The 12830-nt window shown below is 34.5% G+C and overlaps 1 protein-coding gene across 1 annotated transcript; it reads right to left on the bottom strand.

Moving 5' to 3' along the window:
• Positions 1 to 516: 516 nt before the first annotated feature.
• On the bottom strand, positions 517 to 2512 carry LOC133834471 (uncharacterized). The gene is made up of 5 exons (XM_062264090.1): positions 2205 to 2512; positions 1934 to 2068; positions 1708 to 1818; positions 1202 to 1306; positions 517 to 959 (listed from the first exon to the last, which is right to left on the bottom strand). Exons 1-5 carry the CDS (start codon positions 2346 to 2348, stop codon positions 795 to 797), a joined length of 660 nt encoding a protein of 219 aa, XP_062120074.1. The 5' UTR covers positions 2349 to 2512; the 3' UTR covers positions 517 to 794.
• Between the last annotated feature and the right edge of the window lie 10318 nt (positions 2513 to 12830).

Raw genomic sequence — 12830 nt, 5'->3', positions numbered from 1 at the left:
GGGTTTGACGGGTGGGCTTATAATACAGTAGAAATTATGACCCAAGTATCCCAAAACCAAGTTTCAGCCCATTCATAATATGATTTTATTTTTCCAACATCCAGTCATAAAATATTGTAAAATGAAAAAAAAATTCATAATAAAATGTTGAGTAACCATATGTACACCAAAATTAAGCACCAAATTTATTTCAGGTAGACTCAATATTTTAAAAAACATCACTATTCAATACTACATTTCTGAAAATAATTCACATCATTTATCAACGAATTTTACTAAAGAAAAGAAGCTTTGATTTTATAGTTGATGATTATGAGTATCCAACCTAATACAAATTATTATAATTTTTTTTTCTGCTCGAAATATGCCTTTCTTTTCTGAGACCAATGCTTTGTAAATATCCATGTTTAATTTTGTATCTTAAGCTAAAAAGCCAAGGAACTCCACAAAAGAAGCTTTTGGCTAGTTTTAACTTCCACTTATTCACTAGTCACAAAATACCCCTTTACTAGTATATTGTATAATGGCAAATAATCTTTATTAAATTTACATTTGTCACTAAGAGCCAGATCGAACAATATTGCAATTTCTTCTACAAATGCCTTGAGAAAGAAAGATTGGCAGATTTACCAAAATCAGAAAAGACCAAAACAGAATATCCAATTCGATGAGAAAATCATAACCCAAAAGGGATTGCTTGAATCTCACTTTCTTGCAACAATAAATTCGAAAAAATATAAAAGCCAAAGCTGCCATCCAGCACAAAGTAGACATCGTCAACCTGCAAACACTGCCTATTTGGTCCTGACTTTAACATTAAGCGTCCAGTTAATCTTGCCAGCAGGCAAAGGAATTGACTTTGGCAAGCGCAGTGGCACTTCATACTCTCCCACGGTTGACAAAGATGATGGTAGCTGCAAGTTTTCAGGAGATATCTGCACACAAAGTTGCCTTGCCACCTAAACCAACACAAAAACACATCTTTCAATATGTTCTACAAAAAATTGAATGAACGGTATTATCATTGAAAATCCATATCCATACACACCAAACACAGCGGGGATAAGCTTCAAAATCACACTTGAGTCAATTCTCTGTGATAAGGGTGTTAATTTGCCAAAATGTAACAGAGTAACAGACAGGGTGGTGAAGTGGTATGTTATGACTAATAAGTAGGTAGATATCAAGAGCAAAACCATACCTCAGCCACAATCTCATCCGCGGTGACCGGTGTACGCAATTCTATAGGCTCATCTTTTGTCGAGCGAGTCCGAAACTTCTCAACATTGATTAATCTCCGCAGCACCTACAAGCAGATATAAAGATTAGATTTACCCATGATCAGAATGTAAAGCCACAGTTTATAATCTCTCTTATCATTATAACAGTTATTAGACCAGATTCCTAAAAGAGACTTAAATACAGTATACATAGCAATTAATTTTACTAAAAACAGCACTATGATCTGATCCGATCCATTAGCAAAATTTTAAAATGATGGCAACACTTTTAAATTCCAAACAATTATATGTTTCCTTTAGTTTTGCAATCTTTGTTTATCTCATACTTCACTGTACAAAGATCATATTTGAACAGAGTTATACTTGTGGGTATGGCAATGAAAACAACTAAGGCTATAACTTGTAAGAGAAGAACACATAATCAAATTATAACAACAAATGGGATATGGGACCAAGGGATACTAACCAATCGAGCATTATCAAGACGTTTCGCTGCCCTTTCATACTCTTTCATCTTATCTTCTTTAGACACTTTAACCACTTTCACCTCCTCTTTCTCTTCTTCAGGCGGGAAAATCTATATCATACAGCATAAAATTAAACAAATAAAATCAAGGGCAAATAAAAAATCACACACTAAAGAAAAGAGAAAACGAATGAATTTCTGATCAAAATAGAGAATAAGCAAGAACCTTGTGCTGCTCCCTGATAAGATAAGCATATTTTTCAATATTAGGAACAGCAAGCAACTTGGGCATGAGGTGATTGCGAAAATGCCCAGGAGCAACCTTCACTGTCTCACCAGATTTACCAAGCTTTTCAATGTTCTGATAATCAAAACCCCATCAAAAACTCTCCAAAAAAAATAATCAACTAGAATGAAGTTCAACCAAAATGGAGATTTGAATTAGAAAAAACAGACATAGCTACACACTAAACTATATCTTACATCCAGTTACTCACTGTGGTTAGTATAACTTCCAACTTTCTGTGTCGAACTCCTTGAGAAAGATAGAGAAGAGGGTTCATCATGCGGTCAGAGCTATGGAGGTTGGCCTCCTTGATAATCTGGCGGAGAGCGTTTCTACCATTTTGTATATAAGCCATTCAAACCTATTAAGAGTATAATAATGGATCAGAGGGAGGAGGAGAAGAAGAATGTCCTGGCTATGGAAGCAAAGGAGTTTCAGGAAATAAAGGAGGAAGAAGAAAAGGGGTTTAGGGTTTTGCGAGCAGAAATTACAGTAGTGGAGCCTATTGGGGAGCGAAAGAGACTGTGAACGAAGATTTTGAGTTTAAATTACCCAAATACCCCCACTGAGGAAATTTTTTGTATTTTCGGTAAATTTGAATATAATTTTATTTTCATGAAAAATAATTACTGTAACCTTTGTCCTAAATCTACAGAGCAAGTTTATTTATCTCTCAAATCTACCATTTTAAATTTTAGAAAATTATATATAATTTCCATGTATATATAAAAAAAAAACATTATATTTGCCCCCAAAATTTAATTGGGCCATCCAATTCTTATTAAAAATTAATATAGAGGAATTTACATGAAATATGGGAAAATTTAATAAAATTTGATATATATGGCTTTTTTTGTGTGTGCATTTTTTATGGCTTTTTTTGTTGTTTTCTTTTTTTATGGGTTTTGTTTTCCCATATTTATCAAAATATTTGTTTTGTATCCCATATTTTTTTGTATAAGTTTATTTATTCTATATGGGCATTTTTGTGAGGGAATTTCTGTCTTTTTTATTATTATTATTATTATTTTGGTAAACATTTTTGTAAGAAAATTTTAATTCAGTAGTTTTTTATTATGCATTTATGTGAATTTTTGTAAGGGCTTTTCAGTCATTTTACGTATTATTATTTTATTTTATTTTTTAATTTTTTTTGTAAGAAAATCAATTCCCAGTATGCATGCAGGTACTTGAGTACATATACTCTCTATCACATTTTTATCTCAATCACGTTTTAATTCAACTTAAAGCCTAAAATGAAAATCAATTTGTGATTCATTTTCCACGTTTCTTTCTTGTACGCCTTTTCCTCCTCTTCTTCTTCTTCTTTTTCTTCTTCTTGCATCGTCAATATTGCAGCAAGCTCCAAGGCAGATGTCGATCTCCATCACTCAGGCATGGTCATGGTATCGTGATGCTCGCGATGCAAAAATCTGGGGAGGTTGGCGAAGGGCAAGGCTAGATCTGGGGCTCGAGCTTATCATATACCCAGAAAGAAGAACTTCACTGAGTACTAGAGACATCTTCAGCTACTGGTTTTGGTTGTTAGTAACATCTAGTTAAGATTAGATTAAATCTATTTGTGGAAAAAATATATGTATATATTGAACTGAGTAAAAAGAAAGGAATTTTAATGGAGGTTTTGTGAAGAGGATGGGGGATCAATTAAACTACTGAAGAATGAGGAGAAGAAAAAATGGCTGAGAGGCTCAAAGCTTAGTAGGAAGATATGGTAACTGGTTACAGCGAGGTTTGAAAAAAAAAAATCAAATCTAAAAAAAAAAACCAATTGCTATGGTACTTGGTTACTTAGTAAAGTGTAAAAACAAAATCAAATCTAAACAAAAAAATCTAAAGTAATCGTTATCATAACTGGTTACTCATAGGTCTAAAAAAAATCAGATATGAATAAAATGAATCAGACGTCATGGTACCTGGTTACTTAAACAGATTTGGAAAAAGAAAAAATAAACTGATATGAAAAAAAATAAACTAAATTGATCTTGAAGGTAACTGGTTACAACTAGGCCTGAAAAAAAAAACAGAGACAGTTGCAATGGTAAACGATTACTTAGCCAGTCTTGGAAAAAATATAAGATTCAAACAAAAAATCTAAACTAATCATAATCGTAACTGGTTACAGCGAGGTTTGAAAAAAAAAATCAAATCTAAAAAAAATAACCAATTGCTATGGTACCTGGTTACTTAGTCAGGTGTGAAAACAAAATCAAATCTAAACAAAAAAATCTAAATTAATCGCTACTGTAACTGGTTACACCTAGGTCTAAAAAAAATCTGATATGAATAAAATGATTCAGGCGTCATGGTACTTGGTTACTTAAACAGATTTGGAAAAAAAAACCCAGAAAAATCAAAAGTTTTGTTTGCTTGTTTTTTTATGTCTTGTACTTGTGTTCTGAATAAATTTTGTAAACCTATCGATACATTTTTTGAGAAAACGTTCTAGTTCTATTTCTTTAAATAATTAATAAACACATAAATATTTATGTTATAACCTTATTTGATGAATGTTTGGCTACTAAACCTATTGATCTAAACATCACAGAGAATAACCTTTTGACAACTTTTGCCCTTTTCAACCAAAAAAACTAATGAGCTAACCTAAGCTTTCATATGTTAAAAGTACTCTAAAATATTCAACTTCCTAGCTTTTTATACTACCCTAGTCTACACTAAATAATAGCAGTCAACTTTTCTTAAGTACATTTCTTAAATCAAATCAAATATGAAGTCAAGTACCTGGTTACTTAAAAAGATTTAGAAAAAAAAAAACCCAGAAAAATCAAATATGAAGTCAAGTACCTGGTTACTTAAACAAGTTTAGAAGAAAAAAAACCCAGAAAAATCAAATATGAAGTTTAAAATCAGATGTGAAAAAGAAGAAAACTAGATTTGAAGAAAGAAAAAAAAGAATAAGAAAGATCAAATAAGAAGAAGAAGAAGAAAGAAAGAAGATGAAGAAAAAGAAGAAAGAAATAAAGAAAGAAGAAGAAGAAGAAGAAAATCAGTTCTTCGTCGTCGTTGTCGGAGGAGGCGGCAATGGAGGTAGCAACGCCAGAAGAAATCTGAGATGGCCATTGAATTGAGGAAGAGAAAGAAAGAAATGAGAAGAGAGAGAGAGATCGTGAGGAGAGAAGAGAAGAAAAAATAAGAAAATTAAGTTTATGGTAATTTATTTACCATATTTTAAACTTTTTTTCCAAAACTTACCATATTTTGAACTATATATATTTTTCCCATATTTATGTAAACTTCTTATTAATATATGATATATATTTTTTGATTCTTTCATAAATACCTATTTTTTATGATTTTTTTTATATTTTGATGGCCCTTCATTTCTTTTTTACATTTTTGCTAATTCAAATTTTTAAAAATATGATTTTAATGTTTCAAAATTACAAAAATACGATTTAAACTAAACACCAACCCACAAAACATAACGTTAAAAAAAATAAGAAAGCAACACGACAACAACCAAAAAATAACACAAAAAACTCATTCTTACTTTTTTAAAAGGGAATTTTTAAAAAATATGGCTTTTATACTATTAATGCGTAAAAATATGGGAATTATATTTTTCTTAATTTGTATGAGAAATTTATTAAAGAAAAAGTTAAAGTATGGGAAATACAATTAGTAGGTAATTAAAATATGAAAATGTTACATTTTTTTTATCATAGTTATGTTTTCTTTAATTTTAAAGATAATTTTTTTTTATTTTTTTCCATCATTTTTTTTATTATTTTTTCTTTTTTTTTTCCTAATTTGTTTTTTCTTCCTTTTTTTTTTACTAATTTTTTCCATACATCTTTTTTTCTTTCCATTTTTTCTTTCTTCTTCTTTTTTTTTTCATTTTTATTCATTTATCTATTTATTTTTTCTTTCATTTGTATTGTATTATTTTTTTTTCATACTTTTTCAGTTTTTTTTCATTCTATTTTTTCTTTATTTTTGTATTTATTATTTTCTCCTTCCATTTTTTTCTTTTTTCACACATATGAGCTTTTTTTTTCTTCTTCCATTTTTTTTTCATTTTTTTCTACCAATTTTTTCATTCATATGTTTTTTTCTTTTCATTTTTCCATTATTTTTCTTTTTCTTCTTCTTTTCATTCTTATTTGTTCATCTATTTTTTTTCATTTATCATTTCTTTTGTTTTTTTTTTCATTTTTGTACTTATTCTTTTCTCATTCTATTTCTTTTTTTTTTCACACATATATTTTAACATTACATAACTATTCTACTATTTTTTTATTTTTTATCTTTTGTTATTGTAATTTTTTAATAGCTTTTTCCACTATATATAAAAAAAATTCAAATCAATTTTTTTAGCATTTTCTTTTTACTGTAACACTTATAGGAATGTCAAAATTTGGAAAGAAAACTAATAAAAATATGAAAACATGAATGGGTAACTGGTTACCTTCACATTCTTTGTGTGTATATTTCTGAGGGTAACTGGTTACTTTCACGTTCTAGTGTGTGGATATTTATGGTTTCTTTATGGTAACTAGTTACTTATGTTACTAAAATAATAGCTACTTTTTCTTCCTTTTTTATTGAAGTGTTCTTCCATTTTTTTCCTTCAAATCTGATGTTTCTTTTCATTTTTAATATGATTAACTCGTCAACCCTCTTAGGTAACTGGTTACTAATCTTATGGCAGAAAGTTACAACAACAAAAAAACAACCTTAAAATAATTTTTCCCTGTATTTTTAACTATGTTAAAAATAAACTCAAAATATATCTCAAAACAACTAATCATATATCCAAATTAAACTAAAAAATAAAAAAATAATAACATTGAAAAACTTAGTGCTGCATTTTAAATTGTGTCAATAAAAACTAAACAACTCAACATATATTAAATATAAACTAAAACTATAAGTATAAGTATACTTAAAATACTTAAATTCCCTAAATTAATAACAAATATACTAAAACCTAAAAAAAAATGCTTGATAATATGTAAGGAAATTTGCAGCAATAATACTTATGTAGTTAGATTTGTTGCACTTAAATGGCTATGTAAAATTTTTGGCGGCAATAATGTTTACCGTTACTCATTTGGTGTAGACGTTGGTCATTAAGCCGTTAATTATGTTCAAGACCAACTTGGCAGCCACTTGTCCACATCTAATTGGTTCAATTATTTTTTATTTTAAAAATATTAAAATTAATAAAAAATAACTGTGGTAAAATAAAAAAATAGAAAATAAAAATAATTTTCTAAACTTTTTTAAATTTATTTTTTTCTCTTTTTCTTAGTTTCCCTACTTCCAGTCGACTTCCACTCTTCTTCTTCTTCTTCTTCCAAATACCTTATCGAATTACTCCCCTTCAGAGCTACCCTTAAGGAAGAAAAGCCATTGGAGCTGTCGTCGGGGAGCTGCAAAGAATGTCGGATATGGGATTTGGGCGAGGCTGGCGTCGTCATCGCCTTGTGCTTGTGACAGGCTTACGAAGGTCTGGGTTTTGAGATTAGGGGAAGCAAGAATATGTATGTCTGGGTTTTGAGATTAGGAGAAGAAGAATATGAACTTGAGGTTTGGGAAAATGAAGAACATGGACAAAGAAAAGTATATATTTAAAAAAAAATTAAAGTCTCAAGACGTTTATTTTAATTTTTAGTTTTAGGTTTAATTTAATATCAGTTTTTTAAATTATTTTTAATCAAGTTTTAAGATAATTAAAGAATTAAAATTAGTTTAAAGTTATTTTTTAAATACATAAAATAAAATTTAATGATTTTTTTTGGATTTTTAATTTTTTTTAAATTTTATATTATTTTTAAATAATTTTACAATATTTAAAAAAATAGACCAATTAGGTATAGTTACGTAGGTCTCTAGTCAAACTTAACAGTCCAGGCACCAACGGTTACACCAAAATGGGTAATGGTAGGCATTATTGTCGCCAAATTTTTTACATAAGCATTTAAATGCAACAAATCTAACTACAAAAGTATTATTGCCATAAATTTCCCTAATATGTATATATAAACGGAGACTGCTATAAATATACTAAAAACTAACATATCAGCACGTGACCAAAAATAATAATCAACTAAAAAATCACTAAAAATTCATCAATACAAAAAAAATAATTAATATGTATATATATACCCAAAGTATACTTACAATAGACTAAGAGAATAAAGATGATAATTCTTAACTAAAATTGTGGACATCTAATAATGTGTATCACTTGTGGATATCATTAGACTCACATTATTACCACCCACATATATATCTTTTGATAAATTAAACTATATATACATATATGGAAAACTTCTCAATGGTTACTACCCATAGATGCGTAATAATAATTGTTTACCCAAAAATGGCTATTGATGGCGTGGCAAAGATTTCTCACACGTGGATTGACACGTGGCAGAATTGAAAGGCAAATGTGCTGTTCGACTATCGACCAGAAGCATACCTCATCGTCAGTGTTAATTTTTTATACGACCAGGCTGATTGTGAAGCCTGATTTATTTCCTTCTTAAGTTGTAATATAATATTAACTGCATTTGAATATTTCTTCATAATTATCCTTGATACGCGATTATTAAGGAAAGATAGGACACATTAGCATGTGTAACCCTCCTTGAGCCTATAAATATGCATGAAATAGCTCAAGGAAGGGACTTTTGGATTCATCAGCTTTTTTGCTTAATATTGAGAGAGAAAGAGCTATCCATGGCCTCAGCTTGTCAGGTTCTTTAAAGTGTCGAGCTCCGACCGATCACGAACGAAGCTGCTTCGCCCCTGGGGGCCGCGACGCCAAGGTGAAATACGCGGCATGGAGCCAGGAACACATGAGGGCGGGAGCACTGTTGCCCTTGAAGTATTTTTTCAAGGACTTCATAGATTTCGTTGGGTTGGCTCCGTTCCAACTTAACACCAATTCTTATAGGGTGTTGTCCGCCCTGAGGTTGCTATACCACGAGCTGACGTGGGAAGGACCTTCACCCCAAGAGATTTTATATCTCTTCTGTCTGAAGAGAAACCCCTCCCGAGCTCGGGGAGGGGATGGCTTTTATTATCTTTCGAGCTATCCCAAAGAGAAGAAGGTCTTTGAAGATCTTCCCAATCATCCGCCTGATTTCAAAAGGGCCTTCTTCTGGACAGACGGTCTGTCCCCGTCTCGGCACTACTCATTCAGGCAGATTCGTAATTATTCTCGTTATTTTTGTTTCTGTGCTCAGGAATTTAGCTTATAGATTCGTACTTAGTTGAAATATGTTCTGTCTTTCAGCCAATTTTCAGCGTCCCACCCCTGACGAGACAATGAAGGGGCACAGAGAGACCCTGCTCCAACTCCCCCATGGCAGGAGGTCTCTCCTATACCTTTTACACGAGGACAGGCTCCGAAAATGCGGACTTTTGGGGGAGGGCCAGTCCACCTCTGACTAGTCCAATAAAAAGTATGAACACTGGGGGCAGGTGCCTTTGCCTACAGGCGCCCTCCCTCCGAGGAGAGAAGCAAGGCCGCCACTTCCAGTTCGCATAAGGAGTCCGTTGTCGAGGAATGAGGCTAATGACGAAGCCTCGAGCTCAGATTCGGATGAAGGTAAAGCCCTTCCTACCTCGAGAATGTGGTCCCCCACCTTACTAAAACATAAACCCAATAGGTTAGTCTCATGCCCACAGGATAGATACCACTTCTACATATGGAGTTGGGTAGACGACTGTGTCCATAGGTTTGATAGTGGGCTCGGGAAGTATGACACCATGTATACTTCGGATGAAGTGTGGAACGGGATAGCTGTCTAGTATGGGACCAACGATTATAGGGACCTTTCGAGGTTATCACCCACCTATAGGGAAGGTACTCCCCCTGCTTCTTCTGAAGATGGGGGAATCTCATGGTCCCCGAGCTCTAGTTCGGGGGAGAGTTCCAGTTAGGTTTTTTCTTCACTTGGTTTCTCTTTTTTTTTATTCCAAGCTTATTATCATTATGTCTAACCTAGATTTGAACTGCGCAGGTGCCATGGATCCCGATCTCGACGATGTGCTTTTCAGCGATGAGGGATCCGGAGCTCAGAAAAGTAAACGTCCGAGAATCCCGCGGAGGTCTGACCGACCAACCAAGATCTCCAGGCGCCACGAGAAGACTCCGACAGCCCAGATTACTGCGAGCACAACCGGGGAACCGATTGTCCAGGTTGACGCGTCTGGCTCAACCGTGCCCATCTCGCTTCCTCCAACCGATACTCAAATAACAGTCGGTCGGCCCCCGAAGAAACCTTCTGTCTCCAAGGTTCAGCTGTCGACGGCCCGTCCTCATATTGAGGAGTTCGTGCTTGATGGCACCGCTGGGACCCAAGGGGCTGTGCTCAGCTCGGATGTCCTCTCTCGAGTGGGTCAGAGCTTTTCAGGCTTCGGCGCCGACCATTGGGACCTTGTGCACAAGGCCCCGGACTGCAATACTCTTTATGATAAGAGTATCGAACTCACTGCCGCGGTAACCTTTGCAACTCTCCTTTAAATTTTTGTATCTCAGCTCGCGATCTAATTCGTTCTTTGTATTTCAGGCCCTTGTCGTCTCAGCACAACTTAACTATAAGCTGACCAACGAGGTGCACACGAGCATGTCTCTGGCCCAAAAGTCGAAGGATCTCGAGCTTAAGATGGCTGACGAACTCAAGGACTCGAAGTCTGAACTTGAAAAAATGAAGACCCGTCTCGAGGAGCTGGAGAAGACGAATGCCGAGCTTGAACAGGCGAAGACTCGTCTTGAGAAGGCCAATGCCAAGCTCGAAGAGGAGAAATCTGCTACCTTCGACATCATGGAGAGCGAGAAGGCCCGCCTCCTGGACGAGTTTAAGGAGCAGAAGGAGAAAGCGGTCGACCAAGCCATGTACAAACTTTGGGCTGATAATGCCGACCTCGATACCAGCTTCCTGGGTCCTCTCGAGGCCAAATATGTTGAGCGGTGGAATGCCCGTCTTGAGGCAAGTGAAGCTGCTCGAGAGGCTGCTCAGAAGGATAGTCATGCTATTCGTCCTTGAGGGGTCCGGTGCTACTGATGCTGAGAAGGCCAAGGAGACTCCTCTTCCTTAAATCTGATCTCGGGGAAATCACTTATTGGGGCTGCGTCCCCTTATTTTTGTAACTATTTTAATTTATGCCTATGGGGCTGATACAATTTCTTTTAACATTGACTTTCATATGCTTTACATTTCTTGGCTCGAAATATTTTGCACATTTTATATGGATGAATCATTTATGTTTATTTATTCATACAAACATATTGTGGATTTAGGCTCGAAACTCGATGCATTCATGCATAGTTTGTTCAAATTATCCGCTCCCGACCTCATTATTCATCAAAGTCGGTTGTTACTTTAACCATGAACTCGAAAGTACTTATATGATATGTAACGTAAACGATTTGGTTATATCTTTTTTGCTTAGTCACTTTTCCTCGTCCTCGGTCTTTGCTCCAAGGTTAAGAGTTCGAAACTATTTTTTTTTTAAGATATTCCAGCCTCGATCTCGACTTATCTCGATGTAGGTTTAGGTTCCTACTTATCGTCGGTTAGTTTTTTTGGCTGGTTTGTTCCAAACCTGTTAAGTTTGCACATTTGGTTAACTCCAAACGTTTTCTGTTTTTGATAATTCGGTTATGTCCGAACTATCTAAGCTCGCGTATTTGGTTACATCCAAATACTTCATATTTTTGATAATTCGGTTATGTCCGAACTATCTAAGCTCGCGCATCTGGTTATATCCAAATACTTTGTATTTTTGATAATTCGGTTATGTCCGAACTATCTAAGCTCGCGCATCTGGTTATATCCAAATACTTTGTATTTTTGATAGTTCGGTTATGTCCGAACTATCTAAGCTCGCGTATCTGGTTATATCCAAATACTTTGTATTTTTGATAACTCGGTTATGTCCGAACTATCTAAGCTTGCGTATCTAGTTACATCCAAATACTTCATATTTTTGATAACTTGGTTATGTCCGAACTATCTAAGCTCGCGTATCTGGTTATATCCAAATACTTTGTATATTTTTTATTTTTTTAGGCTGATGGTATATATACTAATGATGCCCCCTTAATATCCTATGAGTATGACCATAGGTTATTAAATTAAGAGAGATTTCCAAAAATAAAAAGAGAACATATTGAACGAAATAGATCTTTTATTTGATGGAATTCAAATGCAAACAAACTAATACAGATAGAAAATCATGGTTACAGGCAACACTTTTCCTACACTACTGATAGTAAGGTCTAAGGTGTTCGCCATTCCATGCTCGCGGTACCAGGCTCCCATCCAATCTCGCAAGTTTGTACACACCAGGACGGATGATTGACTCTATCTGGTACGGTCCTTCCCAGTTCGGCCCGAGCACTCCAGCTGCTGGATCTCGAGTTACCAAGAATACGCGTCTCAACACCAGATCTCCCATTCCGAACTTTCGATCTCGAACCCTCTTGTTGAAATATCTGGTAGTTCGTTGCTGGTAGGCATCATTTCTCAGCTGAGCCTCTTCTCTTTTTTCTTCAATCAAGTCTAGGGTTTCTTCGAGCTGAGTGTGGTTTGAACTTTGATAGTAAATCTGAGTTCGGATCGTTGGGATTTCCACCTCAATGGGCAACATTGCCTCGCAGCCGTATGCTAGAGAGAATGGGGTATGTCCTGTTGAGGTTCAAGCTGTGGTCCTGTATCCCCAAAGGACTTGGGGCAATTCTTCGGGCCACCGTCCCTTTGCTTCCTCCAACTTTTTCTTTAAAGAACTTTTGAGAGTTTTGTTCACAGCTTCGACCTGGCCATTCGCTTGAGGGTGAGCC

The sequence above is a fragment of the Humulus lupulus genome, chromosome 5, assembly GCF_963169125.1.
Source record: "Humulus lupulus chromosome 5, drHumLupu1.1, whole genome shotgun sequence".
NCBI classification, from domain to species: domain Eukaryota; kingdom Viridiplantae; phylum Streptophyta; class Magnoliopsida; order Rosales; family Cannabaceae; genus Humulus; species Humulus lupulus.
Note: the sequence above shows the minus strand (reverse complement) of the source record. Positions and strands in the feature narration are given on the sequence as shown.